Below are 20,822 nucleotides of genomic sequence, written 5' to 3' on the forward strand. Positions count from 1 at the left end.
GCAAAATTTGAGTTGGGTTGTCTGGTTTCAATTAGAGCCCCCATCACCATTATGTTTGCCTCCCTTTGAATGTAAACTAGGTCCCAAACAATGATAATTGACAAAAAGTTCCTAATTTTCTACATTCAGCCCAATCCTCCCTAGGAACCTGAGAGTTCTACTTGAAGCCAGTGAATGACATATAACGAGTCATTTTCAGGAAAAAAATGCCAACTTGTGAGTCCCCCATAATCCCGTCGAAAAACTGTACTTTGGCCAAGGCTACATTGCATGTTCAATTTTGAACACCAAGATAACCTGAATAAAACTTAAGAATTGCCTGCTTTTCTTATGACTAAGAGTTTCAAACCCCAAGATAGCCTGCATAAGACTTATGAATTGCTTGCTTTACATTTGATCCTCTTGAAACCCTGCCACGTGGGATTTCTAGTGGATTGACCTTCTCTGGTTTTTGTTAACCATCTCATAGGATGCAGGCTTGGGGTTGATTGCTTAAGGTGTGGACTATTGAAGTATGTCCGAAGTTCAAATCCTTCTGCTGTACCACCCAAAAGACCATCTTAGGTTTCCCATGTTTTGGTGTTTTCTCTGATGATCTTGATCGGTTCCAATGCAATCTTCTTTGTGTAAAATTGGTCCTTCCTTTCCAATAAACATGGCCACCTTAGTGGCTGTCCTTTCTATTCTAAACTTCACTATGCTAAACCAGACACACAATAACCAAAGGAAAAATGTAATATGTAGCATAATTTATGTAATATAAGTTTATATAGCGTAATTTATGTAATATATGTTTGTATCTAAACATTCTGATTGACTACATTGCAAATGACGAACAAGTGATCAATAATATCTTTGTCTGCTAATTTTTTCATCAACTAAAACCATTCCTTTTTGTTATGATCGATAGTTGAACTCTTACATGTATAATCCTGTTGTATTGGAAGGTCACTTACTCACTTGGCCTCCGTTCTCTAAACCAATTGAGCCGGATATGACGCTTGTGACCAATACACAGCTTAGAATGCGTAAGCCATGAGAATGCAAGATGTCTTTACCCCTCATACATGTATGTTCCTTGAATTTGGCATTTGGATTTGGTTTTGTTTTATTAATTTTGATTTTGCTTGTAATTAAGTTTTTTTTTCAATACTTTTCTTATGGCGGGGCGTTTGGATCCCTGGACTAAGATTATCATGAAATGGTTCTCAAGGAGATTGCTTATTTCTGTCATTTGGATCCAAAATCTGGGGGAGAAATGTTTTTTCTTACCCGAAATCGTTTTCTATACTTGTCTTTCTCCCCACAAGCTAAAATATTAATTTCCTTATTAGATTTCCTTGCAAAGCGCTCCTGCCCTCCCTTAAAAGAAAAAATGCATGTATACTTCGTTGTGCCCAGGGCAATTTCTTCCCATTTCTCTCTTTCCTCACTAAACTCCCTTAACCCAATTCTCTCTCCTTGTTTCCCCCTCTCTTTGGTCCACCTCCCCTAAGTCAACTCTCTCTCTCTCTCTCTCTTTGCCAACTCCCCTAACCCAATTCTCTCTCTCTTCCCCGTCCAACTCCCCTAACCCAACTCTCCTGGCCTCTCTCGCCCTCCCCCCTTCTCCCTCTCCCTCTTTTCCTTTTTTTGCCCCAAAAAGGGAATTATTACAGGTTCTATTTATTCTTGATCACGTGAGCAAATTATGTTGTAGGGCATTGTCATTGCACTAGGCAGGAGTATATCAACCGTTAGTGGGTTTGTATGGAGATGGAAGGAGTAAATTAGGGTTAGGTTAGGAGTCTTGACTTGTTCATGAACAATCATTGAAAACTGGATTCCTAATCGCCTGAAGCTTCACTTTAGAAGTCTTACTTGGGTCGAGATTCTAGTGAAAAGAGAAGTCATAGTAGGTTTAGGAGTACTACAAAATGTGTTCGAGACTAGGGTTTTTGGGCGGGGGGATCACGGTCTCCTAGTTCGAATAGGATTGAGGACTATAGAGTCTAAAGAGGATATGATTGAAGCAATGGTTTAAAATGTGGGATGCAGCCTTGATGCAGTCGGGTGTTAATGTAGTGATGCGGCTTGATGCGGTTCATATGTGAATGCATCACGTCGATGTGGTCAATAAATATAAGAAAATTCCAAAAAAATTTCAAAAAATTGGTTAACGCATGGATAAAACATATGGAGGTGATTTATGCGATAATAGGTATTTAATTTAGGAAAATGTTTTGATAGGGCTGTAGCCCTATCAAAATAAGTAAAGCCTCACCTCATAACTCATCAAAAATTGCAATTCAAGCATTGGAAAACCTTTTCATCAATCATCCAGGCTTGAATATTTTGTGAAAAAGATTTAGGATTTCAAGCTCTGAAAATACTGTATACTGTAACAAATTATCTAGACCGTCCATTTTGCCCAAAAATAAGTGTTCATAGATCCCCAAGATCTGTACATTTTTTGAGTTGCAATTTTTTTTTGTCTATGTCAGAAAGTGATTTTAGAGCCATCATAGAGATATCTGTTGCTGAAAGTGCTTTCCGGACAAGGATTTGAGCTGAGGCTTTATTTTGTTTTCATAAGGCCTAGGCCTTATAGAAACTTCATCCTTTAATTCATTAATTAACTCCTATATTTTCAGTTGTTGGAGATTATGTATCCACTATCCTCTGATAGAAGACATTAGATAGTAGAAACTAGAAACTTAAAACTAACTTTACATAAGACAATATATTTTAGTATACATCATATTATCATAATTCATAAACATTCAAAAACCATAATCACAAATTCACAACTGCAAACTTTTGAAAATACAAACTAAAAGTTTATGAAGAGTCCAAGAGTCAAGAAAAATCATCATCATCTCTCTAGTCTCAAGTCTCAGTCTTAAATTTAATCAGACATGTTATCTAGGAAGTCTCTATGTGCATGTGCATCTCTAGCATCTGAGTGCGAGGAATCATCATCATCAATATCATCCTCGGCGGCCTCCACATATTATTCTTCTTCCTCGGTCTCCTCGGAGTTGGCCTCCTCCTCATTGACCTCTGTAACTAATATGCGTCTGGACCTAGCTTTTCTCTTTTGTGTTCTAGTGTTTGGCCGTACTGCTTCAGTAGCCCTTGCAGCTTGCTCGACATCATACCAAGTGAGATCCTCACTCTCAAACACACACTCTGCTCATGGATCCATGGTCCACTCACTTGTGCCCTCACCCTCAAGTTCGTACAATCACATTGGGTTGAGATCCATGTGCTGTTGATGCCTGTTCCTGAACTGCGCATTATATTGCACATTAAACAAATCATTCAACTTCTTTTGCTTCAACCTATTTCTTTTGCTTCAACCTATTCATTATATGTTATTTTCTTGTTTTTGCTCTCTAGTCATCTTAGATTTTAGAAAATTGAAATTTGAAATGCAAGAAATAAGGTTTAAGGACTTATATGCTCAAATGCGCTCCAATTGCGTTCGCCACTAGATGAACTACATGTGAGACTCAACACTCGAATAGCGAGATGTTGTAGATTTGGTGTCTCACTTCCATATAATGCCCACCATGCAGCTGCATAATATTTTTTAATTTAGATAAATATTTATATAATGGAACTAAGCAAGTAAAAATGTAAATCAAACAAAACAAAAAGGGCACCTTTCGCCTTTACCTGGATCTGTAGTGTCCTTTCGAGTAACGATCTATCTCCCAAAGTTTCCCAATGCTCACTTGAACTTGATCAATTAATATCATTGGATATCTGGGTCATGGACCAACCTCTCAAGCAAATGTAAGAACCCTCCATTTATTATACAATCAGACTCAATGGAAGGGCGCGTATAGTGAAGAGATTGATTTAGAAAGTAACTGGTTGCGTGGAGGTGCATGCAAAGCTAGTTATCCCATCTCCTATTAATAATTTCAACATTTTTTTTCATCTTTTAGAACCTTTGTTTACCTCGTCTTGCCCTAGTCGTTGCCTCATGTATGTAGCCCATGGCGAGTTTCACTTCACCATCAACCTATCGAAGCACTCTCTCTAAAGGGTGAGTCACATCCAATGCACGATATACCTGGTCTCAAAAAGATATATTAAGAATAATCTGCTCTGCCTTCCCCCATCTTGATTCTTTGACCACATGCTTTTATTCCACTTCTTTGAATCAAACATGATCCTTTAAGGCACTTCTTTGCTTGCATAGGCGTCGAAGAGTGAGGATGTGGCAAATCTAGTGACACCCGGTCCACCATATCTCTCTTCTTTGTGAAACTCCTCATCGTGCTACGGAGTATGATGTGATTATAGACAAATCCAACAACAGATATAGCTTTGGAAATCACCCCACTAAATATGGATGTCGTACCCATTTCCTTATGCATGAGATTAATACAATGAGCTGCAGGAGTCCAAAACATATGCCTCCTCTTCGAAGTCAAAAGAATCCCAGCTGCAGCTCAATTGGCACCATTGTTAGTGACAATTTGTACCACATGTTGTTCTCCAACAAATTGTACAATCTTATCCATCAAGTCACATAGGTATGTAGTGTCATATGACTTCTTTAATGCATCAACAAACTTAACAAAAAGCATACATGTTGGACAGTTAACTAAAAAATTAATAAATACCCTTGATTTCCCTTCAAACCATCCATCGCACATAATGCCTTCCCCGCACTTCTCCCACCCTTCTTGTTGTGAAATCAAAATTTTATTAACATCAGACGCAACATCCTTCAAAAGGGCCCCCCTAATCTCATCAAGCGTAGGAGGATTAAGTCTTGGGCCAAATTGCCCAATTGTCTGGACTATACATGAAAAACTATCGAGGGTTATGGTATTGAAAGTAATGCTGGGCATATAAAACCATTTTGCAATGTACTTACGTACCTTCTTCCTCTTTTATTTCTTGTATCAATTTTCAATTGTGGATTGTTTTGTTTTTTTCCTCTTCTCCTGAACCACAATTTCAGGATCAGGGGTGCAAAATGCATCCATTGGACCCTTAGGGAGAGTTTTTTTTTTTTTCGCAACACTCCCACCGATATTTATAATCTTGTCCCTTGGAGTATTCCTTTGGCTCACACCAATTTCTGATATATCCTCATCATCTTCATCATCATCGAATAATTGAATTTCATCCGTTAATTCTTTTCGTTTTATTTTTTTCTTTTATTTTTGTGTTTTCAAGCTATCCATATATTCTCTAATCTCCTTTTTAGTCTCTTCGATGGCATGCTCTGACATTCACAGAAATACTGGCAAAGTGTTTTTTTTGTCGGAAAATACCCGCCATATGAGTATTTCCACAAAGAGTACAAATAGTACTTGTTGCTAGAAGTACAAATTTTTGTCTTTCGGATATTTGAGTTTTTCAAATTTCCAAGCCGGATCCTTGTTGCTACAAACATGACCCCAAAAAAACGTATTACTGTATTAGGAAAAAAATACTTTCTAATTAATTGAAGAAAATATTGATATCTTCTTGGCCCTTGAAAACCTTGATATGTTGTCAAATCTTCGCACAGTCTCCCTCAAATCAATACTCAAAACTAATCCCAATCAACAAGCAAAGATCAAATCGAAATATTTTCTCGAAAAAAGTTTATGCTATTTTTTTTTTATTGAATGGATGCAAAAAGAAGCCATGAAAGTGGCTGTTTTGAGGTTTTGGGGGGGTGGAGGGGGGGGGGGGGGTTTAATACCCCACCAAACCCTTTCCCCCCCTTCTTTTCGGTTATCAAAATCACTTCATTACCCCTTTTCGAGGGTTTACTTTTGCCCATGACGATGCGCTGCATATGTGCTATGCGCTATGCGGTGGCATATGGGGCGGGATGCAGTGCATCCCACCATAGTGCGTATGCGATGTGCTTCCTAATGCATATCGCATGATGTGGCCGCATTTTAAAATGATGGATTGAAGGTAAGGTGTTAGGGAAGGGTTGGATATCATTAGGGAACAAATTAGGATTAGGTTTAGAGGGTGTTAAGGTGGTTGAATTTGCTGGAAAATTTCAGGTCCAGAGGTTGTTGATGGATTTGAAGGGAATGTGATATGATTTGGGCTGATTTAGAGTTGGGTTGCTTAGAGGTATAGGTGTTGCGTTTGGGAAGAAGGTGGTATTTGTTATTGGGGCTTTTGAAGGTCGGTTTCATGCGTAGAAGTTGGGTGATTCAAACTTGTTATCTGAGAAGACAATAATGGATGGTTCCTTTACCCATGTATTCACAAGCTTGATCAAGAGCTTAAGGAAGACTGCTGATGGCTTCATAGATCCTTCTTGATCAACTGCTCTACTTCTCTAGAAGGGGCATCATTGAAATGCTCTTTTTGTGGCCCATTCTTTTGCTTCCTTCCTGAACTTCCAGAATTATTTATGGGATGATTAATATTCAAACAATACACTTAGGTAATTTCTCCTATGCTCTTCTTTCAATCAACTAATTGCTTGTTCCTTTGGTTCACGGAGGGATGAGAGGCATATGTATGACCCACGCAAGTTGGCATGGCAGAACTCAAAGGAAGCTCCCAAGGAACAACTTGCTCTGATCCCTAAAATGATGCAGGACCAAGAGTGTTTGGTTCCTAGAAGAGTGTGCACGTGAGGTGGGTGTTGAAAAAAGGTTTTGGGTACAATTACAGATTCTCATTAAGTTGGGGTCTAGGAGTTATAAACTGTTCTAGGTAGGAAATAACTTTTGGATTTTGGGACACTACCTGTAAATCCATTACAACTAGGAAATAATAAAGAAAGAAATCCTATTAATGTTCGGAATTCACTCAAGAAACCATAAAAAATAAATCTTAATCTAATTGGAACCACATGGTGGTCCACTATTACTAGTAGATCCTCCTTGGGACCCACCTCCTTAGTGGAATTTCTTTTGGTACCGTGTGGGGTCCCGTGTGGGCCCACCTTGGCACACGATATCTTGACTGTCTCGGGTGCTTTTCCATCAGATTAATGGGATTGTCTAAATTTTGTTCTGGTCTCCAGAAATCTGACTTTGATTGGATTCTCTTTTCAGGGCCCAAATTCTTGATTTTCATATCATCCCTGTGTTGTTCTTGAAATATTTTCATACTTCTTTTTGTTGGTTTTTACATAGGAAGGTTTTCTAATCCAAAACACTGCTTACTTATCTAGTTTGCTTATTTTAAATAGGAAAAGTTCTGTAAGTTAAACACCTGGAGGACAGTTACGCATTCAACTGATGTTGTTTCCCTTCTATCTGAGATACGGCTCGGCACCGGAAAAAATGATTGCTGGCCAGGTGTACGTACTGCAAATATTCCTGCAGTTATTGCTGCTGCTGCTGCAGCTTCAGGTGCAAACTTAAAGGTGACAGAAGCTTTCAACCTCGAAGTTCTCTCGACTGGCATAGTGAGTGCCACTGCTAAGTGCAACCATGCTGGTGCAATAGCTGGTATGAAAAGTTTATGTAGTAGCATCAATGCTTTTCAGTCTATTACTTCTCCAAGAGGTTACAGCCTGGGCCTGGGCTTACAAAACCCAAAGCCTGTAGGGTCAAATGAGCAACTACAACTTGAAATCGATTCATTTAATCTTCTCTTGAGAAAATATGTTGGAGAGCTTCGAAAATATGTTACTGATTCTGAGAGTGGCAGTGTAGTAGACAAAACATTGTTTCGTGAATCTTGTTCTCTGGCAACTGCACTTCTTCTCTCAAATTTGGTGAGCTTTTTTCTTAGTTGTTTTATTCCTTGTTGGTCTTACTCCTCTACTATCTTCTATTTTTGTTTTTCCTTTGTGATACCTTGGGATTAAACCTGTTTGATTTGTATTTAAAGATCGTTAATTGTGCAGGAAACTCAGTCAAAACTAAATTTGGAAGGCTTTTCACAATTATTGCGTCTTCTTTGCTGGTGTCCGGCTTACATTTCAACACCAGATGCCATGGAGACAGGAGTTTTCATTTGGACATGGTTGGTTTCAGCGGCCCCCCAGTTGGGGCCACTTGTTCTTTCGGAGCTTGTAGATGCATGGTTGTGGACAATAGATACCAAGCGTGGACTGTTTGCATCTGAGATGAGGTATTGGGGACCTGCAGCAAAATTAAGGCCTCACCTCTCACCTGGAGAACCTGAAGTGCTTCCTGATAAGGATCCTGTTGAAGCAATCGCTGCTCATCGATTATGGCTTGGGTTTTTTATTGACCGTTTTGAGGTGTGGAAACCATGGATTTTTTGATGTGCATTCCTTTCCATAATTTTTTGACGACGAAACACTATGGACTTCTGCATTTCCTTTCCACTTCTATTCAATGTTGACATTTTATTATAGATCTATGCTTGCAGCGTGTCCCTGGATTAGCCGTGAGCAGTGTTAAAAAGTGCGAAACCAGGCAAGGCTTGGTTGAGTGACTCAGATGTTTCCCGGGTCACCTCAGTTTGCCCTATCTTTAAAAGCAACAAATTTTATAGAATATTTGCTGGATTTTCATAGACTAGGACAGACTTGGGCAGGCTGGCCAGGCTGGGGTCAACTAGGTGAAGACTTGGTCTGCATGTGTGTCATTAAGAAATGGCAACCCATATAGGGTGCCGGTTTCAAATGACTTGGGCGAGTATGAGTTATACTCACCGGGTTTTAAGCACTGGCCTTGTGTGTGTGTGTGAAAGGAAGGGAGGGAGGGAGGGAGGGCAGCCAAATCAGAGGAAAGATGGTAATTGTCAGTAAATATGGTAATGGTGTGACAAACATGCAGGAGGGAGGGGAGCCAAAGCAGAGAAAAATGGTAATGGTCAGGAAATATGGCAATGGCATGTGTAAGAGCATCCAAAGCAGAGGAAAACATTGTAATGGTCAGGAAATATGGCCATGATATGCTAAACATGAGTTATCACATGAGCTAGATTCTCTCAATTGGAGAATGTAAATCATCTTAGTTGCAATTCCACTGCCTTGATATTGCAGGTAGTGTTGGACATCCTTTCTGATTGAAAGTCATGGTTCATTGACTCTCGCTTGGCTGCGAATGCTGCTACCCATTTCGCTGTCATAACTGAGTAGGATCAAAGCCCAGTTGATACTTAACAACACCATCCTTCTGATGTATGCATGAGGACAGTGATTTCAATCACATTCATTGACGAATAAGCTCTATGTACTTTTTGAAGTGGAAAATTATGTCCTCTAGAATGTATAGTTGCTTGTGGTTTAGTCTTAGTTGGCATGGCCACATTAAGTCCTAGTTAACATACTACTGTGATATGTTTAGATAAAATGATGGAGTAACTGTCTGTAAAAGCCTGGCATCTAATTTGGCATCGCGGCATTAAGCCCTAGTCAACGTGCTACTTTGCTTTGTTGATATAAAATAATGGAGGAACTCTGTAAAAGCCTGACTTACATTACTTGGTTGGGGAAGCTTGCAAAAATAGCTCTGTTTTAAGAAGAGACATTATGGAAATGATTAGGAAAACTGTAGTTTGGCATTCAAGAAGATACTAAGCTTTCTGGTTGAGACTTTGCACTTAATATGCAGTATTTTGGGCTGCTTATTGCTTTTTCTCAATGAGGATCCCAAAAACTGCATGTAGCACCATGTAAGGGTGTTGCTTTTATAGAAGGACTAAGTTTTTCAGGGCTTTACCTTTTAGAATGATCTGATATGACTAGAAATTTATTTATGAGGTTTCTTTTATTGTTTGATTCTGAAGCGTGATATGTGATATTAACAAGGATTTATAATCTGGTTAATGAAGTGTTGCTGGTCATGCTACTGCTAAAAGGATTACAGACAATGAAATGTTCTTACAGTTTTGCTATGTTTGCTGAGGTTGTTTGATAATGGCTAGGGGTTTAGTTTTCATGCCAGTTAGACCCAAAAGGAGCAATAATGAACTTATGCTTGAAGTATGATGGAAGCCCAACATGTAAAATTCTCCCTATCTTGGAATGCCTAGGATGAATTTTCCTGCATACTAGCAATTGTGACCTAGATATATTTCACTCCTGATTTGTGGTCGAGTTTGCTTCTCAATGTGCACAGCCAGGATTGATTGCCTGGACATGTCTTCCATACATCATGATCCTTTTTCATAGCGAATATTATTTGTGAGCTGACACATTAAACTGAGGTGGGATCGATCCCTTGTCCATGTGCACGCGAACCAGTTATTTGCTTTTTAATTTACATGAGTTCCAGCTCTTAGAAACCACTAAAAAGAGTTATCCTCAGTAACTTTCTTATATTGTTCCCTGTTATTCATGTGAGTGAGTACCTTGCTGTATCAGCTTGCTTATTAGTTGTTTTAGGTATTCAAGTTCCAGTAATCAGAATTTTTCTTTTACATGGGAGCTAAGAGCGACTAAAAAGAGTTGTCCTCAGTAACTTTCTATGTTGTTTCCTGTTATTCATGTGAGTGAGTATGTTGCTGTATCAGCTTGCTTATTAGTTGCTTTAGGTATTCAAGTTCCAGTAATCAGAATTTTTCTCTTACATAGGAGTAGCGTTTACGTAAGTTATTCATGATTATGCAGTTGACTTGACATGGATATTTTGTGGATTCTTGTTCCTTGTGGCCTTGGAATTCCTCCAAACCTGGCAATGAAACTTAAGGATGGGTACTTTCAGGAAACTTTGTTTAGGTTTTTTATGAGTTCCATTGTATAATTGTATTCTATAAGCTGTTGGAAAAATCAGTATGGGTTCTTATGATTTATATGTTATTACACATAGCCAGAAGAAGATTTCTATATTATAGATTTATAATTGTATTGCGTTTGGTTTTATCATTTTGTTTGACACGTTAAACTGAGATGGGATGAATGCCTCGTCCATGTGCACGAGAACCAGTCATATGCTTTTTAATTTTCATGAGTTCCAGATCTTAAAAGCCACTAAAAACAGTTGTTCTCAGTAACTTTTGCTATTGTTCTCTTTTATTCATGTAATGTAAGTACATTGCTGTATCAGCTGGCTTATTTTTTTTTTTGATAACTGTTAACTTTTGTATTGAAAAGAAGAAAGAGATACAAGGTTATACCAGGAGAATCTAAGTGAGATTCCTAGTAAAAAAGATATGGTCAAAGGACCGAGAACAAAATGGGGTTATAGAATTAACCCCTTACATCGTATAAGACTCATGTACAAGAGATATACAAAAGAGAGAGAGAGACAAGGCAAAAACGGGCAAAGGGGGAAAGCCAGTTGAGGGGGCCAAAGATTAGGTGAACCCACACAGAAGACAACCACAAAAGATGGGCGAGTCTAAGCATCTTCATGGGCTGAGGCTCCATCCTTAGCTAGCAGATCGGCGAACCGTTCGATGTCCTCGAGATATGAATCCATGATACTGTCATCTCCCTGCATAGGTAGTTAATCTCATAAAAAATGAATAAAAGATGCCAGGGTGGGGGCGTAGTCTAGTAGCCCAAGAGATAATGTTTTTAGCATCACCCTCCACCAAGAGGAAACAGCCCCAAGACTGATCAAAACATTGTAGGCCTCTAAGGAGAGCCATAGACTCTGCCAACTGGGAGTCTTGTTGTATCAGCTGGCTTATTAGTTGTTTTAGGTACTCAAGTTCTAGTAATCAGAAATGTTTCTCTTACATGGGAGTAGCATTTGCATAAGTTAAGTTATTCATGATTATGCACTTGACGTCACATGGATATGTGTATATTCTTGTTCCTTGTGGCCTCGGAATTCCTTCATAAACTGGCAATGAAACTTATATTTCTAACAAGGATGGATACTTTTAGGAAACTTTGTTTAGGTTTTTTTTGAGTTCCATGGTATAATTGTATTCTCTAATCTATTGGAAAAATCAGTACGGGTTTTTATGATATCTTTGTCTTAACACATAGCCAAAAGAAGATTTCTTTATTATAGATTTATAATTGTATTCTGTTTGGTTGTGTCATTTTGTTTTATTAATTATTGTTCTTTTATATTGCTGTTTAGAAAACAATTTGTACTCTTTTATACTCTACAGAATTTGTGTATGTTGGAGTGATGGCTTCACATTTGCCTTTTGCTTTCTAGGTAGTTCGTCATGAAAGCATTGAACAGCTTCTGCTTTTGAGTCGATTGTTGCAAGGGACTATGAAGTCTCCTTATCATTTTTCATATCACCCTGCTGCTGCTGGGACATTTTTCACTGTAATGCTTCTCGGACTTAAGTTTTGTTCATGCCAATCTCAGAGCAATCTGCAGAACTGTAAAACAGGACTACATTTGCTAGAGGATCGGGTTTACAGGTGATCCTATTCTCCTACCTTTGATTCTACATGGATTCCAAAGTGATTCTTCTTGCAATATCTAATGTGCTTTTGAGGGTCAGATATTCTTTGTGATCATGATTGACATAGTTTGCCTTTTTTTGCCCTCTATTTCTCTGTTTCCTTTGTTAGTACATTTTTGCGCTTCTGCTTATTTATGTTTTTAATTTTTTGCTAATATTTGGCTTATGTCGTGGTTTGCTCTTTGGGAGATTATTTAAACAGGATTTCTGTTTTCCCCAAAAAACATTTAAAGAGTCGTTCTGTTTCATTCAAACTCTATATAGGTACTAGCTATAGAGAGAACTCTATTTTTATCACATTAGAAGAGGCTCAGGATAACTGGCTTCCTGGTCATTTTCAAATTCCTTTAAACCACCAATTACGTAACTGAATAGATAGAAGAAAGATCAGGATTTATGTAGCCGACCCCAATTAATTGGGAAAAGGCTAAAATGATGATGATGATGATGAATGGATAGAAGAAAGACCAGTCTAGATACTGTGGGATTGGAAATAGCTCCTTTCCAACCTGTATTCATATTGGTTTTCACTTAGTTTGTGACCATATTTACTGGGATTGGAATTAAAATTTGATCATTGGGATTGGGATTGGGGGATTGCGACATGCAGAAAGCTCCATGTGCTGGGGGCCGTGGTTCAAACAACCTAAAATCTAGGGATCTCAATCCAAATTTGTGGGGGAGCTTAATCCAAACTTGATTGGACAAAATGGTAACTTGTATAGGGCTGAGCTCCACCTAGGTAAAAATTGAGGCCCCTGAGAGAATTTATTATAATAGCATAGTATATACATTACTATAATAAACCACACTGTTATACAATGCTACACTGCTATTCTATACTTACGCTATCTACTATATTCTACCGTGCTGTACTATATGCTACTATATGAAACTACCATATACAATTGTATGGTATATAGTCCCAACTTCCTGACCTTCTTCATTTATGTGTCGTGTACTCTGAGCTGTAGTGACCTAGTCCGACCATATCCATTGAGAGAGGGTTCCCATTTTTGCTCCACTAAGATAAATCATATGCCATGTCACTGACTTATAACAATGTGCATTGAGGACGGAATGGCTAAGTAGCTGAGCAGTTATACCATGATTGCTCATGAAATCGGGAGGAATTTCAACTTCAATGCCATTCAGGCTCAAATGCTGCCAGGGAGATTAGTGCATGCATAGTTGGAGATGGAGATGTTTGAAATGGTTTCGATGGCTCTAATATTAATGATGTTTGTTGCCTACCTGCCATGTATGTTTGTTGTTTCACTTCATCAAATTAAGTCCCTTATTGATGGTTGTATAGCAAACTTCTTGTTATGCGTACCATTTTATAGAAAATCTGAAAGCTTAAATCTGAAATTCACCACTGAGCTCATTCATTTTCTGAAAATTATTGGGGTTGTGGATGCTTTGGATAGGCATTCAAGGAGTCTCAACATTAGATGTATTTGGGCACTTGTCCTCTTTCTTTCTTTGAATTTTGTTAGATACTTTGAACTTGTGGCAGGGGTTACTTGTTAGTTTTTTATAATAGGGCTTGTTAAACATAAAATGTGTTTCATTTTTCCATTGTATGATAATGATGAAAAACGTTTACCCGCAATTACTGTGATTACCAATGTGGATGGGTGGTTGCGTATACTTTGTAGGGTATGGTGAATGGCGCCATCCAGATTGTGGTCAATCATCCTAACTGCCTAGGGGCTTAGAGTTTGCAGAAAGCCCATCACTACTTGTGAGGGCATTAGCAAAATTGATGGTCAACATTTTATTTGTAGTTTAGTATCTTATATCATCAATTGAGAATGGCTTAGGTGAGAAAATGTGTGAGAGGCTGTTTTCATTTCTAATGTCAATATGCTCAAAATGCACAAAGATAAACAATAGAAATAGGTGTGAAGGGTTGTCCTCAAAAAAAAAAGGTTGTGAATGGTACTTGACCAAAAACACCATTATTTTGATTTTATTGAAGCAGTCTTATAAGCTAATTTCTTTGTTACGTGTTTTTTTGTAACCTGGTAGGGGAAAACTGATATTTTACTGTTAGACGGAGGCATTTTCACTGATAAATTGTGATTATGCGTACTTCAAATCCCTAACCCAAGGTTGCGATTCCGAATTGGAATCCCGATTCCACGATTCCACCAAGGAATCTTCACGGAATCCATTTCTGTGAAGTCAGGAATCCTGTTTCCAAGGCTTAAAGAATCTAATTTCTAATATTTATTGATTCTCGATTCCTTAATTGTTGAATCTTGATTCTACATTTGTTGAATCTGGATTCCACATATAATGATACTCGATTCTATTGTTTTCGAATCCAGAATCCTGAACATCAAGTTTCGCGGCTCGTAGATGCAAGAAATCATGAATTAATCAAACAACGGATCTTGCTTCCACTTGGAATCATAATAACACAAAATTAAATACTAGTGATATAATTACAACAATATGTGACTTAGTTGCTCAAAGAAAAACAATATGTGACTTATGGATTGGTTTGGATAATTTATGGATTTCGATTGGAGTTATTTGCAAATTGGTTTGGAGACGATTCTCTCCTATAGTTCATATGTGCTCAGAATAATAATCTGATGAACACATTGTTGAAGTATTGGATCTGTAAATTAACTTTCAAATGCAAATATCTAGAGTTACGTTCTTAACTTGTCATTCCAATGCTTTTTGCAGGTAACAAAGGCAAGTATAAGTTCTTTTGCAGGCAACAAACCCAAGTATAACTTGGTTGTTGGCGCATTAAAATTAAGAGAACTTGGGCCTTGCAATGTTAAATTGATTACTCCATGTCTTCACCCCTGGTATCAAAGGCACATAAAATACAACGTAGATAACACCATGGCATAAAGATAATCCCCTTTTGAACGATAATAATGAAATCAAAATTACATTATTAAAATATATGAGATAATATTTTTATCTTTTATACTATTTAAAAAAAAAATATTTGTATCTTTAGCAAACAATTTCCCTAGGCGGAGTACAAGTGTCTATCTACTTCCTATATTGTGTCTGAGGCTCAGTAGTTGATACATTGACTTCAAATCTAAGGAACCCTTCTTCAAGTCTTAGAGACCTCTAATCTTGATTGCTTTGATGAGGTTGTAAGTTGTTGAGGCACGAGATGTCGTTGTTGTAGGAATCTTGATTCAAAGGGGGTTAAAACTCAATCCCATAGAGTTATAATTCTTGATTGCCAGGTGGATCGAAACCTGATTCCAAACTGATATGACTCTCAATTCCAAATACGTGCGAAACACGATTCCAAAGATGTTGGAATGTCGACTCCATATGTGTTGATTTAATATATGTAGAGGTCTCGTTTCTATTTGGGTCGAATCTCAATTCCTATAAAGTAGGAATCTCAATTCCTGTAATTCCCATTGTACGGACGTCGATTCAGCAATTCTAATTCTTAAACCGATTTAAAATCTCAGGCATTTCCCATAACTATATTTTTTAGTAAAATATTGGTTGTACCCTCGCTTCTAAAGTGACTAACTAATAAAAAGTAAGGGTTTTTTTCATAAAAGTACCATTCACACCCATTTTTAATGTTAACCTTTGTATGTCTTGAGTATTATGACAGGGAAAAACCCTTAACAGTATTTTGTAATCATTAATTTTATTTTATTTTTTTTGCATTTTGATTGCCAGTTTTTAAAATTTTCTACTTTTTGTGTTCTTTAGTCCTTCTATTTGTAAGTTCCTTGAAATTGCTTTACTTTTGAATTTCTTTTTTTGAGAAACACTTTTGAATGTTGAAACCTAAAATTGCTGAATCAGTTAATCAATGTGAAAAGAGGGTTCCACTCTATATCTTGGCAATGATATATATGGTCTTGGTGGAGTAGTTTGTGATGGAGATGTTTGTCTTGGAGTTTTCTGGTCCTAGATTGCTGATTGGATTATTTAAGTTGTAGAATGGTTTGAACAGTTTGTTATGTAGACAAGAATGGGGTTTGGGATACCTATCTTTAATAGAATATTATCATGGCAAAATTACGTGTCTTGGATGTGTAATACCATGCTGCACTGCATTGTATATGGAAAATGAGTCTGATGAATGCAATGATCCAGCTAGTGTTTATTGGGTTTATGTGGTCATTTAAAGGCTTTTTGAGAGTATTTAAATCTATGACTATAGTGATATGATAACTCCAGTTGGAGAACAGTCCAGAGGGACCAAAGGATTACAGTCTAGAGGGACCAAATGAGGCATTTTTGATGTCGTGACTCGCCTAGATTTTGATGAGCTAGGCCCAAGTTGATATCTAAAACCCTGTAGCCCTGGGTTTGTGGTACAACTGTAGAGGGTTTGTAGGGACATCCCTTGATGAGGTTGAAGAGATGCTCAAAGTAGGGGACTGTGTGACCCGTGTGTGTGGTTGACTGGTCTGAGGGGACGTGGGCCTAAATGCTCATCTTGCCATCGCTACACTAGATAGTTATTTGGGAAGCAGCCTATCGGGGTATGTGTACATGTGCGGAAGAGATGACCTTCATGCAACATTGTGTGCGATGATCTATGTGACTTGGACTTGTCCCTAGGCCAGGGGGGGCGCTTGTAATCCATAGACTGGGATTGTATTCTCTTCATTTATTGGCTGACTTTGATAGACTAATCATGAACCGTTCTGATGGGCTGTAAATCATGGGTACTATTGGGTCAATTTGAGTAGAAGATAGTAGGACACGGTTGCTAGAATAAATGGAGTGCCTTCGTATGTTCACATTTTCCTTAACCCTTGGATCCAATTCCCATCAAAATTCATTTTATTATATATAAATACGTCTTTTTTGGAGAAAAGGTTAACTTTTTGAAATTATGACACCACCATATTTTCTGTAATAGAAGTAATGGGAATGGGTTAAGAAATACATTTTATTTGAATTATAGAATACTAAAATAAATTTTTAAAGTGCTCTATATAATTTATTTTATCAAAAAGAAATTTTATAGAATACTAAAATAAAATTTTAAAGTGCTTTGTATAATTTATTTTATCAAAAAGTGATTTTTAGAAGGATAAAATTGATTTTTCTGGATTTTATAAATTCATAAGCATTTTAAATATACTAAATGAGTTTTGAAAGTCATTTTATTATTTTTAAATTCGTTGGGCCCATTTGAGATAGGGGCCCTACCACGTTGAGCCCATCTAGGTAGGCCGTGGGGCCACCAAGGACCCACATGGGTGGCACGCCCCACCTTGTTCTCTCTCTCTCTCTCATGAGTTGAGTTGAGTTGCAGGAGAAGTTTTCTAGATTGGAGAGGATAGAAGATTGATTGATTGATTGAAATTTGTTAAAGATTTTGAATTGATTGAAATTATGACACATTACCATATTTCTATATTAGACATTTGCTGGGAATGGGTTAAGAAAACTGAGGGATAAGGTTCTACAACATTCCTTTTAATCGTGATTGCTGATTTAAGGAATGTATGCCTAAGATCTCTTTACCCCATAGGTCGCTTTTGATCAATGGTCAAGATTGATTAACCATAAGGATGGCAATTCCTAGACCCTAAAACCCTATTCCACACTCTAAATACCCCCTCTGGGGGATGGGTTGGTTACACACCTCCCCTCCCCTCCCCTTAGGGCTGCACGCCCTTCTCTTTCCTCCCTCTCTCTCTCTCTCTCTCTCACTAAGATTAGACTTAAGGGGTGCCATGCCCCAAGTATGGCAAAGAGGGGTGGCATGCCCCCAGGTGGTAAGAACCTAGTTTTGGTGGGTGCCTTATTTCTTACAAGAAAAACCTTGGTTATACTCTCATGTTAGAATTAGGGTTTTGCCCAGGCTTCTCTAATTGTGAGACACAGTTGATGACCTAGATCTCGTGCGCCATCTGTGGAGGAGACTCGGTGTGGTGAGTATCAAGTCCTTGGGGGTAACCCTTCACAAGGTAACTTGGCATTCTAATAGTTCCATGTTTCTTGGTTAAAAATTATGTATTATTTTGTTTGAATGTGAGGATTGTAATGGGATGTAAATGAAGATCCTAGATTGTTTTAGGGTTTATTTTTGTAAATTAAAGTTGTATTTAGGACACATGTAAGTGTTCTAGCCACTATTAATAAAAGATAGTGAGAAATTCTTTTAACTGTATATACTTGGCTAGATTACATTGTTCACCTTTCAATGTTCCCACCTAGTACGCTGCAAATGCTATACCATAAACAATGCATCTTTTTTTTTCCCCTGAAAGAATAATGTAACGCGTCTTCTATCGAGAACTTCTATTCACAAATATGTTGCTGCACCACAATATGCATGTATAAAGTTGAATCTAGGGCTGTTGTATAATTTAGTGCTATTGAATTGGTGTGTGAGAAATCTAGATGAGCAAGAAATAATTAAAATGTTTATTTTATACTTAGGTTGTTTGCAGCTTTGTAATATATATTTTCAAATTTGGATTGTTAATTATAAATTTTTTTTTCTTCCTGGAGTGGTCAAAAGTACTCTTATTGGTAATGAAATATGCCTAGGCTTTATAACATTTACTTTAGGGCATTGTCAACACTACTTGGGGATGGAATTTCCAACCATAAGCAAGGGATAGCAAACTCTCTCCTTAATTCTATTGGATAGAATGCACTGGATAAATGACTGACTCCTTTCTTTGACTAAAAGTCAGTTAATTGTTGGTTTTCATGGAGAATAATGCAAATATCCACAGAGTAGGCACATTATGACACACCATGTGATGGTATTGACTATTGAATCTTCTTCTAACTTAAAGTGGCTTAGACAAGCATTCACAGGTTTTGATCTTTTTGGCTAGAGATCCGAACTCATCTCTTGGGGAGTCACAACTACCATTGGCTTTGAGAATCCTTTGAGCTCATGTCCTTGTTATTCCTCAAAGAGCCCCTGATTCTTGTTTGCCTTGTACTGCCAATGGGACTGCTATGGGATGTTAAATTTATGAAGTCTGTCGGAGGTGGATAAGAAAGGGCATGTAGTTGGTGTTTTGAGTTTGCACTCTATGCTATTTTAGTCCAATTTTTGATGATGTCTACAGCACTAATGCCCCAAAAATCCTTGCTCGCACTTGCCTAAGGGATGATTGTAACCTTGATTTGTTGTTGTCATGAATCTTATTTTTGCATGTGTGGCATTGTCTAGTTCTATAGTGAGCAATCTGTCAATGGAAGTTTAGTTATCTGTCTCTGATGTTGAATATTATCTGTCATGAGTGGCTTGTTTATACTTGGCTAACCATTTGTAAGCTTGGACCCTATGGTGTGTGGGAACCTTCAGCACAAATCTTAGGATAACTTGTAAGCTTCATCTAGGGTTATTAAGAGCGGATCGGAACAGCCAGTCGGATCAGTTTGTCCACCGACTGATTTTGGGGCGGTTCTTTCAATTCTAGAAACCATAAAACGCTCAAAACCAATTAAAATTTGTGCTTTACTGATCAGAACAAACTAATTTTGTGGATTTTAACCTAAGATCCTGAGACTGGCCTTTTGTTGAGCTGAATCTTTAATTCGGGCTTGGATTTTTTTGGTTTTGTTTCCATTTTTCCCGACCCCAACTAATTTACAAAAATACTCTCATTAAATCCCTGTGTTTCGCCTTAAATAAATAGCCCACAAAATACTTGCTTGAGTTTCTCTCTAGCTTCATCTTTTCTTCCTAAACAGTTAAAATACTGCAAAGAAATAAAAGAGGATAAGGGATAGCAAGATCTAGAAGGATAGAGCAAGTTAAGAGGGATAGATAGATGAGGGAGAGGAGAGTATTACGTGAGAAGGAAATTCACTTTCAGTGTATATGCCACAGATATGAAATCCATTTTCAAGCAGTGTGCTCTTGGTTCTTTTGGCAAATTAATAACAGGGCCAGGTCACTTTTGTTAGTTCTGAAAATTTAACTTTTATGATATACGATGATTGTAGCCTACTTTGTTATTGACTGAGGTGTTCTTGTTAAATTTGAGTGTAAAGTTCTAAATACTAGTTTCTGAAGTTTCAATTTGGCAATATGGCATGGTACAATTATGGTATTTTCTGTATTTCTCTCACATTACATACATATCTTGGCTCCTTAGAATTTACTTCCAGTTGGCCAGGAAGTTGTTTACTTTCTGTGTCAGTTCTTACTGTCAATTTTATGAACTTGAAGTTGAGTTAGGACCCTGTTGGAGCTTCGTCCCCGAACAAAATTTCCCTTCTGTGGCATGTTTTAAGGCTAATTTTATGAAGTTGGACTTGAGGTCTGACTATGTTGGAACACCTTGTCTTCAACACCTTTATCAGTTTCTTTTTGGTAATAATGGGTCCAACCATTAAGTTGTTTTCCAGGGAATACAGTTTCCTCAGAAATGAAAGTGTCCATCTAGTTATTTTCTATTTTTTGAAGTATTAATGGAGAGATTGATTATAAAATCTTAAAATTGATGTACATTTCCTTGTGCTATTGGGTCTGCACTTTGTCTTTGTAGCGATCTTGAAAGGTGTATCTGGTCGCCAGCATATTTGAGATCTTTGCGGCCAGATATTTACTC

General features: G+C 37.7%; 1 protein-coding gene across 2 annotated transcripts in view; it reads left to right on the forward strand.

The window, feature by feature from the left end:
* The window catches only part of LOC18448187 (Phosphatidylinositol 3- and 4-kinase family protein), an 87,299-nt gene that overhangs the window by 42,202 nt on the left and 24,275 nt on the right, over positions 1–20,822 (forward strand). For both annotated transcript variants that reach the window (XM_006858263.4, XM_088867592.1), the window contains 3 exons: positions 7,160–7,690; positions 7,823–8,182; positions 12,009–12,223. In XM_006858263.4, coding sequence (XP_006858325.1) covers positions 7,160–7,690; positions 7,823–8,182; positions 12,009–12,223 — 1,106 coding nt within the window. The remainder of the gene's footprint in view (positions 1–7,159; positions 7,691–7,822; positions 8,183–12,008; positions 12,224–20,822) is intronic.

This window comes from Amborella trichopoda, chromosome 5 (assembly GCF_054954075.1).
Source record: "Amborella trichopoda isolate Santa Cruz 75 chromosome 5, AtrichopodaSantaCruz75HAP2 v2.0, whole genome shotgun sequence".
Taxonomy (NCBI): Eukaryota; Viridiplantae; Streptophyta; class Magnoliopsida; order Amborellales; family Amborellaceae; genus Amborella; species Amborella trichopoda.